Consider the following 23,993-nt stretch of genomic DNA (forward strand, 5'->3'; position numbering starts at 1 on the left):
CATGTCGTCGGATTAGATACGCGCGTCTACACACAGTTCCACACGCCAGAGGATTAGATACGCACGTCTGCAGACAGTTGTACACGCCATAGGATTAGATACACGTGTCTACACACAGTTCCACACACCAGAGCATAAGATATGCACATCTGCACACAGTACCACATGCCACAGGATTAGATATGTGTGTCTACACACAGTTCCCCACGCCGTAGGATTAGATACGTGCCTCTTCACACAATACCACACAGGGGAGGATTAGATACGTGTGTCTGCACACAGTACCACACTTTGGAGGATTAGATACATGCCTCTGCACACAGTACCACAAGTCAGAGAATTAGATGTGCGTCTCAGCACACAGTACCACACGGGGGAGGATTAGATACGCTCATCTGCACATAGTACCACATGCCAGAGGATTAGATACGCGCATCTGCACACAGTACCACACAGGAGAGGATTAGATACGCACATCTGCACACAGTACCACATGCCAGAGGATTAGATACACACATCTGCACACAGTACCACACGCCAGAGGATTAGATACGCGCGTCTGCACCCAGTACCACATGCCGTAGGATTAGATACGCGCGTCTACACACAGTTCCACACGCAATAGGATTAGATACACGCCTCTTCACACAATACCACACAGGGGAGGATTAGATACGTGTGCCTGAATACAGTACCACACTTTGGAGGATTAGATACATGCCTCTGCACACAGTACCATAAGCCAGAGAATTAGATATGCGTCTCAGCACACAGTATCACACGGGGGAGGATTAGATACGTGCGTCTGCACACAGTACCCCACGCCAGAGGATTAGATATACGCGTCTGCACACAGTAACACATGCCGTAGGATTAGATACGCGCGTCTACACACAGTTCCACATGCCGCAGGATTAGATACGTGCCTCTTAACACAATACCACACAGGTGAGGATTAGATACGTGTGTCTGCACACAGTACCACAAGCCAGAGAATTAGATACGTATCTAAGCACACAGTACAACATGGGGAGGATTAGATACGCGCGTCTGCACAAAGTACCACATGCCTCAGGATTAGATATGTGCCTCTTCACACAATACCACACAGGGGAGGATTAGATACGTGTGTCTGCACACAGTACCACACTTTGGAGGATTAGATATATGCCTCTGCACACAGTACCACAAGCCAGAGAATTAGATACGCGTCTCAGCACTCAGTACCACACGCCAGAGGATTAGATACGCGCATCTGCACACAGTACCACATGCCATAGGATTAGATACACGCGTCTACACACAGTTACACATGCCATAGGATTAGATACGCGCCTTTTCACACAATACCACACAAGGGAGGATTAGATACACACATCTGCACACAGTTCCACACCCCATAGGATTAGATAAGCACGTCTGCACACAGTACCACATGCCGTAGGATTAGATACACGCGTCTGCTTACAGTTTCACATGCCAGACGATGAGATACGCACGTCTTCACACAGTTGTACACGCTATAGGATTAGATACATGCGTCTGCATACAGTACCACATGCTGTAGGATTAGATACGCGTGTCTACACACAGTTCCACACGCCGTAGGATTAGATACGCGCCTCTTCACACAGTACCACACTTTGGAGGATTAGATACATGTCTCTGCACACAGTACCACATGCCAGATAATTAGATACGGGTCTCAGCACACAGTACCACACTGGGGAGGATTAGATACGAGCATCTGCACCAAGTACCTCACGCCAGAGGATTAGATACACCTGTCTGCACACAGTACCACAACGCCAGAAGATTAGATACGCGCATCTGCACATAGTACCACATGCCGTAAGATTAGATATGCACGTCTGCACACAGTTTCACTTACCAGAGGATTAGATACGTGCGAAGCCGGGTCCTCCCTCTAGTATATATATATATATATATATATATATATATATATATATATATATATGTGCACTGCTCCAAAAAATAAAGGGAACACTGAGGGTAAGTTCACACGTAGTTTTTTGGTCATGGTTTGGAGGCCGTAATTGCCTCAAAACCCTGACCAAAAAGACAGCTCCCATTGAAATCAATGGGAGCCACTCAGGAGCTTTTTCCGGGAGCCGTTTATTCAGGCTCCTGGAAAAAAGAAGCGAGATGTTCATTCTTCAGGCCGAGTCGCGTCGCATGAAACTCCCTCCTCCAGACTATACCCATTCATTGGGCCTAATCCGCAGCGGAGTGCGCGGCTGGATGCCAATGTAGTGCACTGGCTTTCTGTCGTGGCGACCTGGACTTTGGATCTGAACCTGAGGCAGAGGTTGCCTCAGGTTCTGATCCAAAAAACTATGTGTGAACTTACCCTTAAGCAACACAATGTAACTCCAAGCAACACTGATTGACAATCAATTTCACCTGCTGTTGTGCGATTGGAATAGACAACAGATGGAAATGATCGAGACACACTTAATAAAGGAGCGATTTGCAGGTGAGGACCACAGACCACATCTCAGTACCAGTGCTTTCTAACTCATGTTTTCATCACTTTTGAATGTTGGTTGTGCTTTCACACTCGTGGTAGCATGAGACGGACTCAGGTAGTGCAGCTCATCCAGGATGGCACATCAATTTCAGCTGTGGCAAGAAGGTTTGCTGTGTCTGTCAGCGTAGTGTCCAGAGGCTGAAGGTGCTACCAGGAGACACGCTAGTACACCAGGAGATGTGAAGGGACCAGCAGCGGGACCACTACCTCAGCCTTTGTGCAAGGAGGAACAGGAGGAGCACTGCCAGAGCCCTGCAAAATGACCTCCACTAGGCTACACATGTGCATGTGTCTGTACAAACAGTTAGAAACCGACTCCATGAAGATGGTATGAGGTCCTGACGACCACAGATGGGGGGTTGTGCTCACAGCCCAACACAGTGCAGGATGTTTGGCATTTGCCACAGAACACCAGGATTGGCAACTTCGCCACTGGTGCCCTGTGCTCTTCACAAATGAAAGCAGGTTCACACTGGGCACGTGACAGATCTGTCAGAGTATGGAGACACTGCGGAGAGTGATCTGCTGCCTGCAACATCCTTTATCATGACCGGTTTGGCAATGGGCCAGTAATGGTGTGAGGTGGCATTTCTTTGGAGGGCTGCACAGCCCTCCATGTGCTCGTCAGAGGTAGCCTGACTGCCATTAGGTACCAAGATGAGATCCTCAGACCCCTATTGCGACCATATGCTGGTGCTGTTGGCCCTGAGTTCCTCTTAATGCAGGACAATACCAGACCTCATGTGGCTGGAGTGTGTCAGCAGTTCTTGCAATATGAAGGTATTGAAGCTATGGACTGGCCCGCCCGTTCCTCAGACCTGAATCCAAATGAGCACATCTGGGATATGTCTCGCTCCATCCAATGAGACGTTGCACCACAGACTGTCCAGGAGTTGGCAGATGCTTTAGTCCAGGTCTGGGTGGAGATCCCTCAGGAGACCATCCACAACCTCATTAGGAGCATGCCCAGGCGTTGTAGGGAGGTCATACAGACACGTGGAGGCCACACACACTACTGAACCTCATTGTGACATGTTTTAAGGACATTACATCAAAGTTGGATCAGCCTGTAGTGTGTTTTTTCAGTTTAATTTTGGGGGTGACTCTAAATCCAGGCCATCATTGGGTAATACATTTGATTTCCATTGATAATTTTTGTTGTCATCACATTCAACTTTGTACAAAACAAAATATTCAATGAGAAAATTTCATTCATTCAAATCTAGAATGTGTTATTTAAGTGTTCCCTTTATTTTTTTGAGTATATATATATATATATATATATATATATATATATATATATATATACCTCCCAACCGTCCTGATTTCCGCGGGACATTCACGATTTCGGTGACGTGTCCCGCGATCCTGGTTGGAGGGAGGTATGTTCCGATTTCAACTAAGATCTGCATCCGGAGGACGCAGATCTGAGTTGAATACAGACGCGGCTAAAGCAAGGAGCTGTTACAGCTCAGCTCCTTGCTTTGCCACTGCTAGTCGCTGTGTAGACTCAGTGTACACATTAAACTTACGTTCTCCTCGCTCCCCCGCCGCTCTCTCTCTCCGAAGTCTCGCTAACAGTTGTAGATGTGATGTGACGTCATCACATCACGTCTACAACTGTTAGCGAGACTGCGGAGAGAGAGAGAGAGCAGCGGGGGAATGAGGAGAACGTAAGTTTAATGTGTACACTGAGGTGGAATGTGAAACTGGGGGCAGAGATGGGGGGGGACATGATTCTGGGGGCAGAGATGAGGGGACATGATTCTGGGGGGCAGAGATGGGGGACATGATTCTGGGGGCAGAGATGAGGGGACATGATTCTGGGGGCAGAGATGAGGAGACATGAATCTGGGGGCAGAGATGAGGGGACATGAATCTGGGGGCAGAGATGAGGGGACATGAATCTGGGGGCAGAGATGGGGGGACATGATTCTGGGGGCAGAGATGGGGGACATGATTCTGGGGGTAGAGATGGGGGACATGATTCTGGGGGGCAGAGATGGGGGACATGATTCTGGGGGCAGAGATGGGGGGACATGATTCTGGGGGCAGAGATGGGGGGACATGATTCTGGGGGCAGAGATGAGGAGACATGATTCTGGGGGCAGAGATGAGGAGACATGATTCTGGGGGCAGAGATGAGGAGACATGATTCTGGGGCAGAGATGGGGAACATGTTTCTGGGGGCAGAGATGAGGGGACATGAATCTGGGGGCAGAGATGGGGGAACATGAATCTGGGGGCAGAGATGGGGAGTGTATATGAAACTGGGGGAGAGATAGAGGGGGGACATATAATTTATGGGGGACTGTAAGAGGATTATACTGTGTGGGAGCACGTGAGAAATGAATGAGAATGGGCGGACATAATTCTGGGGGCAGAGATGAGGGGACATGATTCTGGGGGCAGAGATGGGGGGACATGATTCTGGGGGCAGAGATGAGGGGACATGATTCTGGGGGCAGAGATGGGGGACATGATTCTGGGGGCAGAGATGGGGGGACATGATTCTGGGGGCAGAGATGAGGGGACATGAATCTGGGGGCAGAGATGAGGGGACATGAATCTGGGGGCAGAGATGGGGGGACATGATTCTGGGGCAGAGATGGGGGACATGATTCTGGGGGCAGAGATGGGGGGACATGATTCTTGGGGGCAGAGATGGGGGACATGATTCTGGGGGCAGAGATGGGGGGACATGATTCTGGGGGCAGAGATGAGGGGACATGATTCTGGGGGCAGAGATGAGGGGACATGAATCTGGGGCAGAGATGGGGGGACATGATTCTGGGGTCAGAGATGGGGGACATAATTCTGGGGGCAGAGATGAGGGGACATGAATCTGGGGGAAGAGATGGGGGGACATGATTCTGGTGGCAGAGATGGGGGACATGATTCTGGGGGCAGAGATGGGGGACATGATTCTGGGGGGCAGAGATGGGGGACATGATTCTGGGGGCAGAGATGGGGAACATGTTTCTGGGGGCAGAGATGGGGAGACATGATTCTGGGGGCAGAGATGGGGGGACATGATTCTGGGGGCAGAGATGAGGAGACATGATTCTGGGGGCAGAGATGAGGAGACATGATTCTGGGGGCAGAGATGAGGAGACATGATTCTGGGGCAGAGATGGGGAACATGTTTCTGGGGGCAGAGATGAGGGGACATGAATCTGGGGGCAGAGATGGGGGAACATGAATCTGGGGGCAGAGATGGGGAGTGTATATGAAACTGGGGGAGAGATAGAGGGGGGACATATAATTTATGGGGGACTGTAAGAGGATTATACTGTGTGGGAGCACGTGAGAAATGAATGAGAATGGGCGGACATAATTCTGGGGGCAGAGATGAGGGGACATGATTCTGGGGGCAGAGATGGGGGGACATGATTCTGGGGGCAGAGATGAGGGGACATGATTCTGGGGGCAGAGATGGGGGACATGATTCTGGGGGCAGAGATGGGGGGACATGATTCTGCGGGCAGAGATGAGGGGACATGAATCTGGGGGCAGAGATGAGGGGACATGAATCTGGGGGCAGAGATGGGGGGACATGATTCTGGGGCAGAGATGGGGGACATGATTCTGGGGGCAGAGATGGGGGGACATGATTCTTGGGGGCAGAGATGGGGGACATGATTCTGGGGGCAGAGATGGGGGGACATGATTCTGGGGGCAGAGATGAGGGGACATGATTCTGGGGGCAGAGATGAGGGGACATGAATCTGGGGCAGAGATGGGGGGACATGATTCTGGGGTCAGAGATGGGGGACATAATTCTGGGGGCAGAGATGAGGGGACATGAATCTGGGGGAAGAGATGGGGGGACATGATTCTGGTGGCAGAGATGGGGGACATGATTCTGGGGGCAGAGATGGGGGACATGATTCTGGGGGGCAGAGATGGGGGACATGATTCTGGGGGCAGAGATGGGGAACATGTTTCTGGGGGCAGAGATGAGGGGGCATGAATCTGGGGGAAGAGATGGGGGGACATGAATCTGGGGGCAGAGATGGGGAGTGTATATGAAACTGGGGGAGAGATAGAGGGGGACATATAATTTATGGGTGACTGTAGGAGGATTATACTGTGTGGGAGCACGTGAAAAATGAATGAGAATGGGCGGAGTCAACATAAAAGTGGGTGGAGACAAATTTGCCACGGCGAGCTGTGCACGCCGCACATTTTCTCCCTCTTTCTACTTTTCAAAACTACTTTTTACTAATGGTTATTTGGTCATACAAGTGCCTTATAAGTTATGGTTGATTGTATATGTTGTCATGTTCATACTGTACTCATTTGTGACATGTTCTCAAGCTATTGTTCTCTGGTTTAACTTGTCGTAGTGAGCTGTGGTCTCCATAGCAACACACACACAGTGGGTGGATCTGTAGCTGGAACAGGATATAGTCATAGAAGAGAAAAGAAGTAGAATCCTGTAAGCAGCAAGGGAAGAAGGAGCAAGGAGAAGTGTGGCAGTAGCCATCTTGTGTTTCAGACACTGTGTGCTGTGAGGATTGCCACAGCAGCAGCAGGGCAGAGAAGCTGTGTGACAGTGCCCTGCACCACCATCAGTAAGAGGACAGGATTATATCAGGCTAAGCAGAGCTATAACCCTGGCAGCCTGCACCTACCTCTACTAGGTAACTGAACTCCTGCAGAAGTTCCAGAAGCTGGACCTGCAGTATCTTAAACTCTCCTCTAATGCATGGGATTTTGTCAGCCAGCTACAAGCCACTGTGCCACAGCTCACTGCTACAAGGCCAGTAAATCAGCAGATGCCCATTACAATAAAGCAGTGAGTACTTCAACTGATCCTGGCCTGGACATTGCCTTCCTTGCAGCTAAGCCCAGGGCAAAAGCTCTTTGTTGGAGGGAGCACTGGCACCCACATCACCATCTCAGCCCAGGGACCAGCGGTTGTCTCAATACTCCAACTGGCATCACATCTAACTGAACTGACACTGCCTATTACCCTGTGCACCTCTCCTGGAAGTTCTGGTCCCTATAAGGTCACCGTGACAGTCCAGCTTCCTGCACAGTTCTCCTGGGGTGGTTGCATATATAATCATTATCAGTAAAATAGTACTCGAAGATCCTCCTTAGTAGTTACCTGGAAACCAGTTGAGATATCTAAAAGGGTCTCCACCGTCCCATCTCCAGCCAGCATTGAAGTCCAGACTATTGAGCCCAATCCACAAGGGTGTGGTGAGGCGGTTTGTTAACCCTATGAGATATAGACAAATAACATGATGAATTATATACAGTCCAGCCATAGAAAAGATCAATTTTAAGACATAGATATTAATCTATAATATGTGATTTGGTGAATACAAAGAAAGAGAAGTGGAACGCGCCTTTCTAGCTAATATATGTAGCAGGGTCATCTGAACATACCATATATACTCCAGTATAAGCAGACCCGAATATAATTTTACTACAAAAAAACTAGGAAAACTTATTGACTCGAGTATAAGATGGGGGGGGGGAGGGGAATGCAGCAGCTACTGGAAAATTTCAAAAATTAAAATGGTCGGAGTTTTTGGGTGCAGTAGATGCTGGGGAAGGGGAGGGGGTGTTCTGGTTGTCTGTCTGCCCCATCCCTGAGCTTGAGGACTGTTTTTTTTTTCCCCACTTGGAGTTCAGCCTGGCTGGCTATAGGGTATCTGCAGTGCTCCTATTAACCCATTCGCAACAGAATAGGAGCACTCCAGATACCCTATAGTCAGCCTGGCTGTAGTCAGGGTGAATTCCAAGTGGGGGAAAGAAAAAACAGTCTCAGGGAAGGAGCAGTTAGACAACTTATTTTTCCCACTACGGCGTTTACCGTACAAGAAATATATTTTTATAGATTTGTAGAGCGGGCGTTTTCGGACACAGGGATATCTAACATGTATGTGTTTCACTGTATTAACAGTATTAGTTTTATATGTGTTCTAGGGAAATGGGGATGATTTGAATTTTTAATACTTTAATACTGCATTTATTACACCCCCTAGGGGTCTTGAATCCCAGGGGGTCTGATAAGGTGATAAGAGACCTTTGGGGACATCTGATCACTTATTTTTTTGTACTGGAGGCTGATTTCTCCTATAACTGGGGCTGCTACATTTAACCCCAGTTGCAGGAGAAATCCAGCCTCCTCCACACTGTATATACAGCTTACAGAGCTGATCTGGTCCTGTAGGACCCAGCAGCTTTTGCAAGACTCTGCTCCCAGCGGATCACGTGTCCACCGGGTCAGAGGGCAGCTGAATTATGGCAGCGTCCATAGCTGTGTATACAGCGCTCATTGAACGCTGTATACACAGCGATTGAGAAGGCAGGGGAGGTAATAAATCTGCCTTGTCTTCTCTCTGGGAGCTCCGGCTGAAGTTACAGCCGGCTCCCAGATTCAGTAGCTCCACGATCTCCGTGCAGCTGCTGTGTTCTGACTGGACGTACAAGTACATCCTGTCAGAACTAGGCAACCACTTCCCGGATGTATATATTCTATGGGCGGTCCGGAAGTGGTTAAGAGGAATATTTATATTCAGTTTTGCTGGCTTTTGGATTGGCGCAATTTATGCCATATACCCATTTATAAGAATGATAAAAAAAATTTAGTGAAACTGTCACTCACTAATGAGGATATCTACAACTAGATTTTAGTGGAACCATTAAAATACTACACTGATATTCCTAAAGTCAAACTTGGCCTCTAATAGGGATAACAATATCTGTAGCTGAATAGCCCTATTATAGAGTATAGCTGTTTGCACCAATTGTAGTGTTCAAACACTCGGGAGAAAGGACATGAGCTGAATTTGGAAGGCTCAATGCCCTTCTGTAGTTTAGAAAGATAAATAAACTACTCCATAGTCTGAACTCCCATAGACTGATGTGCAAAACATGGCACCAAAGTTGAAGGAACAGGAGCTGAGATATACAAAAAAGCTCAATGCTCCTACGTAGCTCAATTGTGATGCAGGAGCCTAATCTGTAAAAATACTTCTCCTTAACTAATGTGCCAATAAAAGCACTGAAAAAATGAACAAACTCTCAACCTAACCAACTAACGTGTATCAAAAGTCAGAACCATAATAGGTCTGACTAAATTATCAGAGGTGAATCTCTAAGTACAGGAAAAGAGTTTTTACCAGAGCAGCATAGTACCGTATTTTCCGGACTATAAGGCGCACATAAAAACCTACAATTTCCTCAGAAATCGTAAGTGCGGCTTATAGTCCGGTGCGCCTTATATATGGATGGAAGCGGCGGCAAAGTCTGCGTGCTGCTTCCATACATACATAAAAGGCACCGTAAGGGGGCATTCACACTACGGAACGCCGGCGTGTATCACAGCCGTACACGCCGGCATTACAGCAGGGCTGCCGGACACTTCCTATTCATTTCAATGGGAGCCGGCATGCGAGCGCTCCCCATAGAAATGAATGGACAGACACTTCCCATTCATTTCTATGGGAGCCGGCATGCGAGCGCTCCCTATAGAAATGAATGGAAAAAAGCAGTCCATTCATTTCTATGGGGAGCGCTGGCATGCCGGCTCCCATAGAAATGAATGGGAAGTGTCCGGCAGCCCTGCTGTCACGCCGGCCTGAAACAGAACGTGAAACTTACCGAGCGGTGCAGGGCGGGCATTCAGGCCTCCTCTTCCTCCGATGTCCTGACCACTTCCTCCGGCGCTCGCGATCTGATAATGGCCTGGGCGCATGCGCAATATCATAATGCTTCTACTACGGCTACTGCGCATGCGCCTAGGCCATTATCAGTTAGCGAGCGGCGGAGGAGGAGGACGGAACATCGGAGGAAGAGGAGGCCTGAATGCCCGCCCGCCCTGCACCGCTCGGTAAGTTTCACATTCTGTTTCAGGCTTTTATTTTAAAATGGGGGGGTAGTTTAATCTAACTTTTACGGTTGGGCTCTATCAGCATGATTTTGCTGATAGAGCCCCTCCTCGCCTGCCGAGCGCTTCCAATAGAAGCAAAGTCTGCCTGCCGCCGCTTTCAATAACATATAATGCGCACCGGACTGCGGCTTATAGTCCGGTGCGCCTTATATATGAACCGAGACGAACTATAAGGCGCTCATGGGCCATGGGCCTTATAGTCCAGTGCGCCTTATAGTCCGTAAAATACGGTATCTCCTGCTCCCACCCGCAGCACTGATGTATAGTATCCCCCACTCCAATCTGCAGCACTGATGTATAGTATCCCCCACTTCCACCCGTGGCACTGATGCATAGTATCCCCCGCTCCCACCCGTGGCACTGATGTATAGTATCCCCTGCTCCCACCCGCAGCACTGATGTATAGTATCCCCCGCTCCCACCCGCAGTACTGATGTATAGTATCCCCCACTCCCACCCGCAGCACTGATGTATAGTATCCCCCGCTCCCACCCACAGCACTGATGTATAGTATCCCCCGCTCCCACCCGCAGCACTGATGTATAGTATCCCCCGCTCCCACCCGCAGCACTAATGTATAGTATCTCCCACTCCAATCTGCAGCACTGATGTATAGTATCCCCCACTTCCACCAGTGGCACTGATGTATAGTATCCCCCGCTCCCACCCGCGGCACTGATGTATAGTAACTCCCACTCCCACCCGCAGCACTGATGTATAGTATCTCCCACTCCTATCTGCAGCACTGATGTATAGTATCCTCCACTCCCACCCGCAGCACTGATGTATAGTATCCCCCGCTCCCACCCGCAGCACTGATGTATAGTATCCCCTGCTCCCACCTGCAGCACTAATGTATAGTATCTCCCACTCCAATCTGCAGCACTGATGTATAGTATCCCCCGCTCCCACCCGCAGCACTGATGTATAGTATCCCCCGCTCCCACCCGCAGCACTAATGTATAGTATCTCCCACTCCAATCTGCAGCACTGATGTATAGTATCCCCCACTTCCACCCGTGGCACTGATGTATAGTATCCCCCGCTCCCACCCGCGGCACTGATGTATAGTATCTCCCGCTCCCACCCGTGGCACTGATGTATAGTATCCCCCACTTCCACCAGTGGCACTGATGTATAGTATCCCCCACTCCCAACTGCAGCACTGATGTATAGTATCCCCCGCTCCCATCCGTGGCACTCATGCATAGTATCTCCTGCTACCACCCACAGCACTGATGTATGGCCGTGAGTGTAATGAGGTCAGGCACTTATTTAACACACCCAAACTCCTCCCACTAATTTTTTTTTGACCAATCAGAAGAGGTTGTAATAAGACAATGGCAGGTGAACACCAGTAATTTATCGGTTATAGTTACACAGACCAGAAGCGCTGATACCTCATGGCTCAGGCAAACAAAGCGCAAGGACCTTTTCAAATCTCATACAAAATCTTAAGGACCTTTATGACATCAGCACTAGCTTGCTGAGCATTCCCAAAGCCTTGTAATACGAAAGGATCTTTCTAACACCAATGGACTAATTAACATGAATCCCATGGACCATTAGCCAAACACTATGACAGGTACAGAGCCCCTCCCACTGCTGGTATAATGTAAACAAACTGCACTGTGGCTTTATTATTAGTGGTATAGTATTTTCATCATTCCAATAATATCTAGTTTTAGACATCATCACTAGTGAGTGACAGTTTCACTACATTATTTTGATCAAACCCAGGAAAGGATCCAAAAGGAAAGTAGGGAAAAAAAAGATATTTAAAAAAATCTGCCTCAAATCTGTATGTGTGTATTCAGCCCTATCTATCTATACCTTTTGTACTCTACCTGAAGACTGGATCTGCCTGCTGCCATATGCGGCGTCTGCCTGCCACTTGCCTACTGACATCTATTGTGTCTGCTTGACTACCTGAACTCATCTCATTGTTGGCGGCATCTGCCTGACTCGGCTACTGGCCTCCTAGGGGTGGCTACCTGCCTTGAGTACCTGCTACCTCTGCTCCTGTGGGGAGCATCATGAGCAGAAACATCTTGCAGGCACAAATTAAAGACCGTCCGCAAGGAGGTTGTTTGGTGAGTACTGATCCGGAATAAAAGTGGAAGTATCTTCCTCACTTTTCCACTGGGAAAGTTCACCTAGGCTGCTGAAGTCTATCCGGTCAAGAGGGGACCTGGATGTTGTGGGGGAAGACTCCGTGTCCACCTCTGGAGGCAAAGGACCTTCCAAGCAGACTCTGCTCTGACTGCGATCATGGAGCATGAGTGGAAACAGCCAGAAAGGGCACACTTGGCCAGTAGAGTTTCCAATTGTACCATCCCAACTGGATCGGTGGGAACCTCCCCCTGAAAGTGGATCTTGCGGTGATAAAATTGTGACGTAAAACGGTATGGAAGATGGTTCCAACTTGCCAGATCCCTTAGACTGTAGAGTGGATTCCACCTTGAAGAAGGTCTACTCAGCCACGTCAGCTCAGGCGTCAGTCACCATTGCTCGGCTGAAGTCTTGGGTGATTTACGATCCCGTCTAGTGCAATTAGAGAGGGACATTGACACAGGAGTTTCCCGGGAGGACATCTTGGTAGAGTCCATTCAGATGGTGGCTGATTTCGTGGAAGAAGCATTGAGGTAGCAGTTAAGGCTTGCCTATACGGTCAGGGCCCAATCGACCGCTGCCAGGAGACCCCTTTGGCTTAGGCCATGGAGGGCCGATACCGCCTCCAAGTACACCTTACGTGCCTTCCCTGTGAACCCGAGAAGGGTTTTGGCTGTGGGCTGGATGACCTAATGGAAGGGTTGGTAGGAGGTAGAATAGATCCCTGCCACAGTCTTTCCGAGGTAGAAGAGCTATCCATTATAGGGGAGGTTCCTCCTCCCAGGCTGCTCTCAGCCTCAAAGGCATAGGTATCGCTCTAGAAGAGCGGGGCATGGGCTCTCCTGTGAAGAGCAAAGAGGAGACCTAACTTTTGAAGGGCTCTCTTTGGCCAAAGGCCCTGTGGGAGGTCGTCTTTCCCACTTCACCACTGTGTGGCACCATCTGGTAGAAGATCCTTGGGTCTTGCGGGTTGTAGAGTATGGTTATCCCATAAAGTTCATCTACCCTCCCTGCAATCACTTCCTCCAGCAGAACGAAGTTATGATAACCCTGGATGTAAAGGACGCCCACCTTCACATCCCTATCTATCATTCACACAGGAAATATCTCAGGATTGCTATCCAAATTTCTGGCCACAGAGAACATTTTCAGTTTGCCGTACTTCCATTCGGCATCCCCTCCTTCCCATACGCCTTCTACAAGGTGGTCGCACCTGTCGCTGCCGCCCTCCGATTATGCGGTCTGTTTATTCTTCCCTATCTAGACAACTGGCTCATAAAAGCTCAGTCTATCCTGGGTCTCCAACATCATCTTCAGATAGCCATTTCCTTCCTACAGAGGTTAGGATGGCTCATCAATTGGTAGAAATCAGAAATAGTGGCATCTACCCAGAGAACATTCCTGGGATTTGTCTTGGATTCACAAAAGATGCAGGTCTCTCTCACCAGCCCAAGGAAATTACGGATAGAGGTGGCCACCCGTTATCTCTTCAGGACCCGGTAAGTTACCATCCGCACCGCCATGAGAGTCCTCGGACTGATGTCATCTTTGGTCAGAGCGGTCCCATGGGTTTTATGGCATTTGCATCTCCTCCAGATGGAAGTGTTGAGTGCCTGGAACAGGTCTCCACGGGGACTGCACAAGAGAACCTCCCTTTCTCCCAGTACCCGTCTTTCTCTCAGATGGTGGATACACCTGAAAGACGGAAGGTCCTTGGTCCCATAAGTGTGGACCCTGTTGACAACAGATGCATGCCATTGGGGATGGGGAGCACATCTAAAAGACAAGATCATCCAAGGACGATGGAAAAGACCAGAGGAGGGAACATCCAACCTGAAGGAGCTCAGGGCAGTGTACCTTCCATTGTGTCACTTCTCCCCTCTCCTCAGAAGGAAAGCGGTCAAAGTCCGGTTAGACAACATGACCGTGGTAATCTATATCAACAAACAAGGAGGTACCAGGCCTTCAGCCCTACTGAGAGAGGAAAACCTGATTTTTACTTGGGCAGAACAGAACCTGTCCCACTTATCTGCTGTCCACATCAAGGGCTCCTTGAACACAGTAGCGGATCAGTTGAATCGGTATTACCGTATCAGGAGAATGGTCTCTCCATCCAGATGTGTTTCCTGGAGGTCGATCTTATGGCAACCTGACTCAACGCCAAGGTGGAAATGTTCTGCTCACTGTACCAGGAGGACAACCCCTTGGCAGTGGATGTCCTGTCCATCCCATGTAGGTTCAGACTGGTTTACATATTCCCTCCAATTCCCATCATACACAGGGTATTGATGAGGATAAGACAGGACCAAGTCTCGGGAATTGCCATAATTCCGTTCTGGTCAAAAAGGACTTGGTTTACCGAACTCATGAGGATGAGTCAAGGTGTTTATTGTAGGCTCTCCCCCCCAGACCTGGTAACCTAAGGAGAGCTGAGCTGCCAGGATCTGAGGAGACTCAACCTGACAGCCTGGAGGTTGACCAGTCCCTGTTGAGGAATAGAGGACTGTCAAGAGCCGCCTTGAAGACTCTTGCTTGTTCCTGTGTGGACTCTGCCAATAAGAATTACCGCAGAATCGGTAACATCTTCAATTCCTGGTGGTGGGAACATGAAGTGGACTCCTCCGATCCCCCAATAGTGGCGATCCTGGATTTTCTTGAGGATGGGTTCGACAAAGGGCTCTCCGCTTCCACCTACAAGGTGCATGTAGCCACTTTGTCCACCTATCTGGGGAGGCGTCTGTCTCAAGGACCTTTAGTGAGCACCTTCATGAAAGGAGTAACTAGGTTGAGACCAGCAGTTGCTGCTCCTGTCCACCAGTGGGTCCTAGGTACAGTCCTAACGGCACTTTGTAACTCACCGTTTGAGCCTCTGGAGGAAACAGAATTAAAATTCCTCACCTAAAAATGGCATTCCTTCTGGCAATCACATCTGCCAAGAAGGTAGGGGAATTACAGGTACTCTCCTCTGAAGATCCATACATCATGTTCTCCGAGGATAGAGTTCAGCTCCAGTTCCTACCAGGATTCTGACCTAAATTGCCTTCACTATCCATGGGCCAGCTAATTTCATTGCCTGTATTTTATCCCTCTCCTTCCTCTCTGGAAGAACTCAGGATTCACACATTGGACCTGGTTAGATGTCTCAAAATTTATCTGAGACGTATAAGTGGTTTTAGAAAATAAGAGAATCTTCTCATCAATTTTACTGGTCAACACAAGGGCCTTAAAGCCTCAAGTCCTTCCATATCCCAGTAGGCAAAGGAAGCCATCAAAATTGCCTTCTCAACACAGGGCTTACCTACTCCTGCTTTACTCACAGCACACTCCACAAGATCGGTCTCTACCTCCTGGGCGGAGAAGAAGGCTTTGCCGCTGGACCAGATCTGTGCCACAGCCTTCTGGTCATCGGAGTCTACTTTCATCAAGCACTACAGAGTGTGCACTTGTGCCACAGAAGCCACTACTTTTGGGCGAACTGTGTTAGCCTCAGCGGAGTGAGGGTCCCTCCCTAGAGGGATTGCTTGCTATCTTCCCATATTGTGCCGCTGGTGGGATGACAGGGAATGAATGCTTATATAGATAATCTGTTTTCCCTTAGTCCCAACAGCAGCACAAGGCTGCCCTCCCTATATTATATTTGTCATTGTTAAAATATGATGTTTTATTATTACACTTGTATTTACACGCGAGGGGGAATTCCCTGTACCCTTTTATAGGGTTGTAGCCATGCATATGCTAATTTTGGCTTATTAAAAATTTTGCCTGTCCTACCAGCACACAGGGGCAGAAATACTCCGTATTGTGCCACTGTTGGGACTAAGGGAAAAGAGATTATCTACATAATCATGCATTATTTCTAGCTATACCTTTACCTTATCAGGATATGCTGGACATGATAATGTTGGTTCAGTCTATGGGTATAACTATAGGGGTGCAAAAGTAGCCACAAGTGAGTAATAGTGAATGGGCCTAAGGGCAGTCTGCCACATATGGAAGCAGCAGTTAATTTTTGCAAATAATCCCTAAAAGTCAGACTACTGTGCAATTAATTTTACAACAAAATTCAGCAGGATTATACATGGCACATTGTAGGTTGGGGCCTTGTTACTGTATTCACATTTGGGCCAAGATGCCTTTGACGGAGTCCATGTTTGTGATCACACAGATTGTAGTAAGGTCATGGGACACTTTATATCAATGGAAAAGTAGATAATTTGGGGGATAATAGCAGAGAAATGGAGGCTTCAGTGTATGAAGATAATCTGATCTCCTGTAAAGAATAGGTTTAGACAATCTGTGATTCCATGCAATTCATCATACATATCATACTATTGTCCTAATTCCTGTAGATCTCTGACGTGTCCCTTCTGATTCTTCTCTACCTTGGTTCTTACCTGCAATGAATGATTGTTCGTGTAGTTCGGTTATACTTAGCAGTTCTGCGCCTTGTTGCTGGCAGCTTTTTCTGGCTTGGTACCAAGTGAGGGCTGAATCAGAGTTAATCTCATAGAAGATGCCAGTAACAGGATCTGCTTTCCACAAGCCATCAGATGTAGCTGAGAAGAAAAATGAGCAATACAATATATTAAAGGGAATATAATCCGAAAATGGCAAATTATATAAATCAGGTTATTTCTTTACTATTGATTATCATTAGGGTTGAGTGATCGTGTTCAGAAAAGATCGGATTCCGATCGGCGATCGAGAAAATTTCACGATCGCGATCGGAATTCCGAACACGATCTTTTTAGGTGGGATCGAGATCGGTGATCTTTTCCCACAATGCTTTGCTTAGCCTTCACACTGACTATACGCTGCTTACTCAGTGTGAAGGCTCCGCTGCGGGTCCATAGGAATGAATGGAAGCAGCCGGCACACAGCCTTAACCCCCTGCGTGCCGGCTGCCTCCATTCATTCTAAAGGGAGACTAAACTAAACATCTTTAGGAGCTACTTACCTCCAGAGATGGCTGGTCCGGTGCCCAGTGTGTTCTCCTTCTTCTTCCTCTCGCTGCTGCTCCACGCTGCTCTTCTCGCTGCCTCGCCTCCTTAGTGTTTAAAGAGCTAGGAAGGCGGGGCTTGTGGCTTAGGAGAGTGTGGGCGGGTACAGGGCGGGAGACGTGACGTCTCTCCTCCCAGTACCTGCCCACACTCTCCTAACACGTCCACACTCTCCTAACCTGGCAGGGAGGGGGCAGCGAGGCCAGAAGAGCCTGCATGGAGCGGCAGCGAGAGGAAGAAGAAGGAGAACACACCGGGCACCGGAGCAGCCATCTCTGCAGGTAAGTGGACACCAGGGGAGACTAAGTAGCCAGAGGATTAAAAAAAAAAAAATCCTCTGGCTACTTTAGTGATTCAACAATTGTTAGATTCCATGCTGTATAGTGAATAGGATTGCTTTTAAAATCCGATCTCCGATTAATAAAAAAAATCCCATTGACTTGCATTGGTATCGGAATTGGGATCGAGATCGGGTTCGAATGAAAAATGATCAGAAATCGGATTTTAAAATCGATCCTGAAAAGTCAAGATCGGCTCAACCCTAATTATCATACAATTACAATCCTACAGTAATATTTCAGTTTTCACAATGCCTGTTAGAGGATTCACCATAGGTCAACACTTCCTGAGATCTACAGCTCACCTGTTAGCTTTACTGTGCAGACTAGGACAGCACAAGCAGGGGAAGGAGATTTAATGACAGTGCTATTGAACAGCTTGAGACCTTTAATTGCACACAGATAAGTGTCTTCTGTGCTGTCCATACCACCCCTTTTTCTGTGGGGCAGGGTCCTGTACTTTATTACCAATAAATTTCTATCAAACCATCAGATTACAGCGCAGGAACATGGGTCAGTCCCATTGTGTCTGAGTATAACCTGTGAGCTCTGCTTTGCTGTGGGATCCACAGGGCTGGTATTTGGAGAGGAATTTGTGGCAGAAGACTTCCTCTAATTCATCTGTGTGAACTTACCCTTATATTGCTGGTTATTATTAGTAAATGTAGCATGAGACAAGTAATGTTTCTACTCCATATGAGTTTTTGTCCTTTATGTCTAAAATTTGTACATTATATTGTCAGTCCATCTATGTCAGGAACTAATGTGAGTGGTTACAATGTGTGAACAGTGCTGTGTACTAGCAGATCTGAGGAACCATAATGGACAGGTGAGACCTCTCACAGACTGGTCCCAGCACTAGTTTAATGGGTGGCATCTGGTCAATTCCTCATAATATTCACTTCTGTCCTAGATTTACTGCAACTCACTTTACAACCACTGGGAGGCCGTAAATAGCCACTTATCGCATAGACATCTTGTTGTGACAGAGTATCAGAAAATCAGGCTGAAAAGTTTATCATCTTGTGAATCAAATATTTGAACACATCCAGCCTAGAGGAGAGGTAAGGAAGGACACATCTGTAATAGACAACGGCGTCAATGTAAATCACTATTACACTTACATTCAGATGGACAAAATCCAGACAGCTGGTCTGTGTCATAATCTGAGGTTGTAGAGCACCAGAGATATCCATCAGATTGTCCATCACTTGTACAGTCTACATAAACCTTGTTGTTGTACTTGAAAGGGAACTTGCAGGGCCGACCATTACTATTCCCCCTCAGAGTGTATATTTCTGTGGAAAAACAAATTATATCATTGTCCTCATGGTAGAATTATCATTAATTGTGATATATACAAGGAATGACGGATTTAGCACAGCTAGACATTTGATACTGGAATAATTGTGATTTTGTAAAGCTTATCTAAGGCAAGAGCTACTAGTAATAACAAAAGGGTGAAAAACTAAAATAAAAAACATAAATTTTGCTGCAGTGTGTGGGGGTTAAAATAAGGGGGAGAAGCTGAGCTCTGTGATATATAGGGTTATATGATATAAAGTGACCAATACAAGGGCAAACTAGATTGACCACATGGTCTTTGTCCATCTTCTCCTTACCTTCATAAGAATTACTACATAAATCCTCCTTTGTAGAATAGATTCTCCATTGGCTCCAGTCTCCTGTGCTATTGGAGATGATGATTTTCTTTCTATCTCTGCAGGTCATGTATAGATCACCATTGGTGACTCCAAACAAAGTCTCATTTTTACATTGCCATTTCTGGAGGTCACTGTTGGCGTCACATGTATGCAGCCCCACTGCTGACCCTTCTGTTATAGACGCTACAGACAGGCAGTGTGATGTCCCTACATTTATAAGCTGCTCCTCAGAAATCCATTGAAATTTCTGCATAATAGAATTCCCATTACATTCAGCCATGACGAGGGAAGAATCCTCTGCTTGTAGACATCGCTTGTCGGGGGCATTGTAGATTAATAATGTTTTGGCGCCTGAAAAGAAATATGGATTTATCAACACTTTTTTTGCAAATCTGACAGCTGTAGGCACAACGGGAGGTACTTTGCAGGTGGTGTTAGTTATTACATGTCTGTAATCCATATAAACCAGTATAAAGTATTGTAACACCCTCCAGACGTTCCAGTGACTATTACATCTCCTCCTGCTCTCAGTGCACTGGACATATCTATAGGTGTATGTAGGTGTCCGGCGTAAGGAGTGATAGATTATTATTTACTGTTACATAAACTCCATAACCTATTATATCACCACCAGTCTGTAAGATATGGGAGGTCAAGAACATGTGAAGTGATGATGTCTCTACTTACATTCTGTAGTCCTATAAATAAGAGGATATTACAGTCATACTCTGGCATTGTTTTAGCCATAAAAATAGATACATAATATACTATTGCTGTTTCTGTCACCCATGTCTAGCACCTGTATCCATGTCTAGCTCTTACACCTTATGGAATAAACTGAAAAACATGTGTTCATACAGTACAGACCAAAAGTTTGGACACACCTTCTCATTCAAAGATTTTTTTCTGTATTTTCATGGCATGTTCGTATAACGCGTGTCTTTTTGAAAAAAAGACACGCTTTATACGAACATGCCATTGAACTCAATGGCTAACTACATTTTACATGTGTATTTTTACACGTGTAAAATGTACAGAATACACGGAGCGTATACTCAGTGTGAAGGGGCCCTTACACTTATTAGAGCTCTTTCCTGTGACGAGTCCTGCACCTGTATGTCCATCACATGACCATTAAACTATGAAGGTTCCTACTGAATGGAAGCAAGCAGAGATTTCTAAACCCTGAGGAACTTACAGAAAGTATGATAGAAAACTTTGTAACTTTTATTTGCTAAAACCAGAACATCCCTTTAAGGAAGTATCTAAACTGGTCAGTTAATGCCTTGAAGAAGTAATTTTTTTAATGGCTTCTAAAAAACATCCTAATAAAAAACCCTGAAACACATATTACATTGTGGTCACCACTTCTATGTGTCCGACCTTTACACTGCATTGTGTCTGGTCTATTGGGTAATATTAGGTATGAAAGTCTCTTCCTCTAGTTGTGTCCTGCACCAGGTAGGAAAGGTAATGTGTAGTGCTTGATAAAAACCTGTTTACTTCATTAGATTGTCTCAGGATAGACATTGGACATTTCCTAGAGATACTGTATGTCACCAATGTCCCAATAATGGGGTCCTACTACTGTGAACTACTCCGAATACTAGAGCGAAGTAACTCTGCATGGGGGGTCCACCAAAAGTAGTCAGTCACCTACCTGTCAGACATTAGTGGGATACCCTAGTGACCTACACCCCCAATCAACTCCATAATGATCATATGGGTCATATATATATATAGAACATGTAGAAAGACGTGGAGTCCAGCAAAATCCTCATGAATAAAAACTCTTGACTTTATTTAGTTCATTTTAAAAATTGTACATACATCTCCATATAGAATGTGCATCTCCAAGGTGTAAGGATAGCTGGGAGACACAACAGATGTCAACGACAGACTTAGACTGACCAGCTGACGCGTTTCGAAACAGTTCGTTTCTTAGTCATAGCTTGGTTAATCTAACAAGCCCACACCCTTATATAGCGGAAGGGGTAGTACGTAATACCAGCCAAAGCCTAGGCTGGTTAAATGCAGACCACTGTCCATTAGGAAACGTGTATACACAAACAAACATAACATATAAGATAAAAATGAAATTAAAATTAAAAACAAACGAATAGTATGTCGTGACATAAATTACAGATGAAATACCGTTGTAACTAACAATGTGTTCATATATTGATATAACAATATAACAATACTATATTTGAATAGAAAAACACTCGAGTCAAAAAAGGACCCCTATATGATGGTGCCCAATCCGCCCCAAACCATAAATCATAATCGTCCTATAAAACTCACATGTATTCATATTAACTAGCCACTTTGATGTGTGATTAACACAAGAGAAGATAGAAAAACTCCTATGAGGGCACAAGATGTATAAAAGATAAGAAAACCCATTTCAGGATAATGAAAAAACTCTATATACAACTCACATGAACAAGAAATGTCCCGATCAGAAGGTCCAAACGCACAATGAGCCGCGTAAACAATATCCATGTAAACACAAACGATGCATACACACAAACTGCGCATGCGCGAGCAAAAAAACCCCCGAAACAAGATCTCGCGATAGGTTCACTACAACGCTAGGATTCAATAGATGTAAGCAAGATCATTGCGCCTGTTCAACCCTTTAGGATACCTAGTATCCAATTTTAGTATCCACCTAGCCTCCAAAATCTTTAATTGATGTTCACGGTCGCCTCCACGTATTGATCTTTTGATTTGGTCAACCGCTTTAAATGAAAAACTACTGATATCCCTTTCGTGTGACTGAATAAAATGTTGGGAAACTCCGGTCGTTTTTGTACAATAGGGGCTGGTGATACTGTACAAATGTTCTGCAATCCTGACCTTTAGTGAACGGGTCGTACATCCTACATAATCCAAGTCACACTTGTCGCACGTAATGACATAAACAACATGCGAACTTGAACAGTTGAAAAAAATTTTTATAGTGTAGACTTGATTTCTGTCTGAATTGCGGAATTGAGAGGTTTTAATTACATATTTACATACACTACAACGGTTTAAACCGCATTTGAAAAATCCCTTAAGATGTAACCATGTAGAAGTGGATGTCGTTGTTTGAGGAGTGTAAAGACTGGGTGATAATTGATTGCCCAATGTACAACCTCTTTTGGAAACAAAATGGCATCCATTGGATAAAATATTGCCCAATATGCCATCCTGATTGAGGATGGGTAAATTACGTTTAATAATACTCACAATCTGGGAATAGTTAGTACTATACCTGGTGGAAAAAACCACTCCACCCTCAGTAACTGCACCAGACCTGGCAGACTCCGAAAGTAGAGTCGCTCTGTCTCTCCTAGACACAATATTCTTTGCTCTTTTTAGGGTCCAAGGCGGATATCCGCGATCAAGAAATCTATTGGTGACCTCCTTGACACTCGTGTCAAATTTCTTGGGGTCTGTACATGCCCTTTTGACCCTAACCAGTTCTCCAACTGGGAGAGATTTAATTGTGTGCCTGGGATGTTGGCTGTGTGCATGTAAAACGGTATTACCCGACAGGGGCTTCCTATATAAACTGGTATGTACAAGATTGGTTTTTATATCTACCGAAAGGGTTAAATCCAAAAAATTAATGCTCGTTTTCTCCATGTGGTAAGTAAATTTGAGATTGAGGCCATTATTATTAAGATGTTCAACAAAATCAACTACCCCTTCTGGAGGACCCTGCCACACAAACAGCAGATCGTCGATGTATCGACCCATCCACACAATCGACTCCTTAAAAGGGTTGTCATCACCAAAAATAAAAGTGTTTTCCCAAAAAGCCATTACCAGGTTCGCCAAAGAGGGCGAAAATTTCGCCCCCATTGGCGAACCCAGCAACTGCAAAAAAAACTGATTGTTGAACATGAAAAAATTATGTGTGAGTAAATAATCAATGACCGACAAAACATATTCACAAAACTGGGAGGTAAATGCTGAAAACCTAGATAAATGAAAAGCAACAGCCCGTCGGGCCACATCGTGAGGTATGCAAGAATAAAGTGACATAACGTCGCAAGAAACCCACATGTAATTCCCCCTCCACTGAAACCCATCCATGATATTCAATAATTCCTTGGTATCTTTGATATAGCCAGGAATGCGAGTCACAAACGGTTGTAACACTTTATCGATCCATTGGCATAATCTTTCATTCATGGATCCCACACCAGAAATGATGGGTCTCAGCGGAGGGGGAAAGACATTTTTATGGACCTTCGGCAATCCATAAAAAATAGGAATGGAAGGAGATTCGGGTTTTAAAAATTTTAAATCCGATTCTGAAAAAAAACCCAATGAAAAACCCTCGTCTAAGATGTTGGTTAGGGTCTTGAAAAAAGATGCAGAAGGATCACCATTAAGACGTCTGTACGTCACAGAATCATT

General features: G+C 46.2%; 1 protein-coding gene across 1 annotated transcript in view; it reads right to left on the reverse strand.

Moving 5' to 3' along the window:
• The window catches only part of LOC142201184 (macrophage mannose receptor 1-like), an 81,075-nt gene extending 61,038 nt beyond the window's left edge, over positions 1-20,037 (reverse strand). The window contains 4 exon segments of the mRNA XM_075272012.1: positions 7,668-7,781; positions 16,970-17,131; positions 19,038-19,211; positions 19,536-20,037. Of these exon segments, the coding sequence (XP_075128113.1) occupies positions 7,668-7,781; positions 16,970-17,131; positions 19,038-19,211; positions 19,536-20,037 (952 nt within the window).
• Positions 20,038-23,993: the final 3,956 nt, after the last annotated feature.

The sequence above is a fragment of the Leptodactylus fuscus genome, chromosome 4 (assembly GCF_031893055.1).
Source record: "Leptodactylus fuscus isolate aLepFus1 chromosome 4, aLepFus1.hap2, whole genome shotgun sequence".
NCBI classification, from domain to species: Eukaryota; Metazoa; Chordata; class Amphibia; order Anura; family Leptodactylidae; genus Leptodactylus; species Leptodactylus fuscus.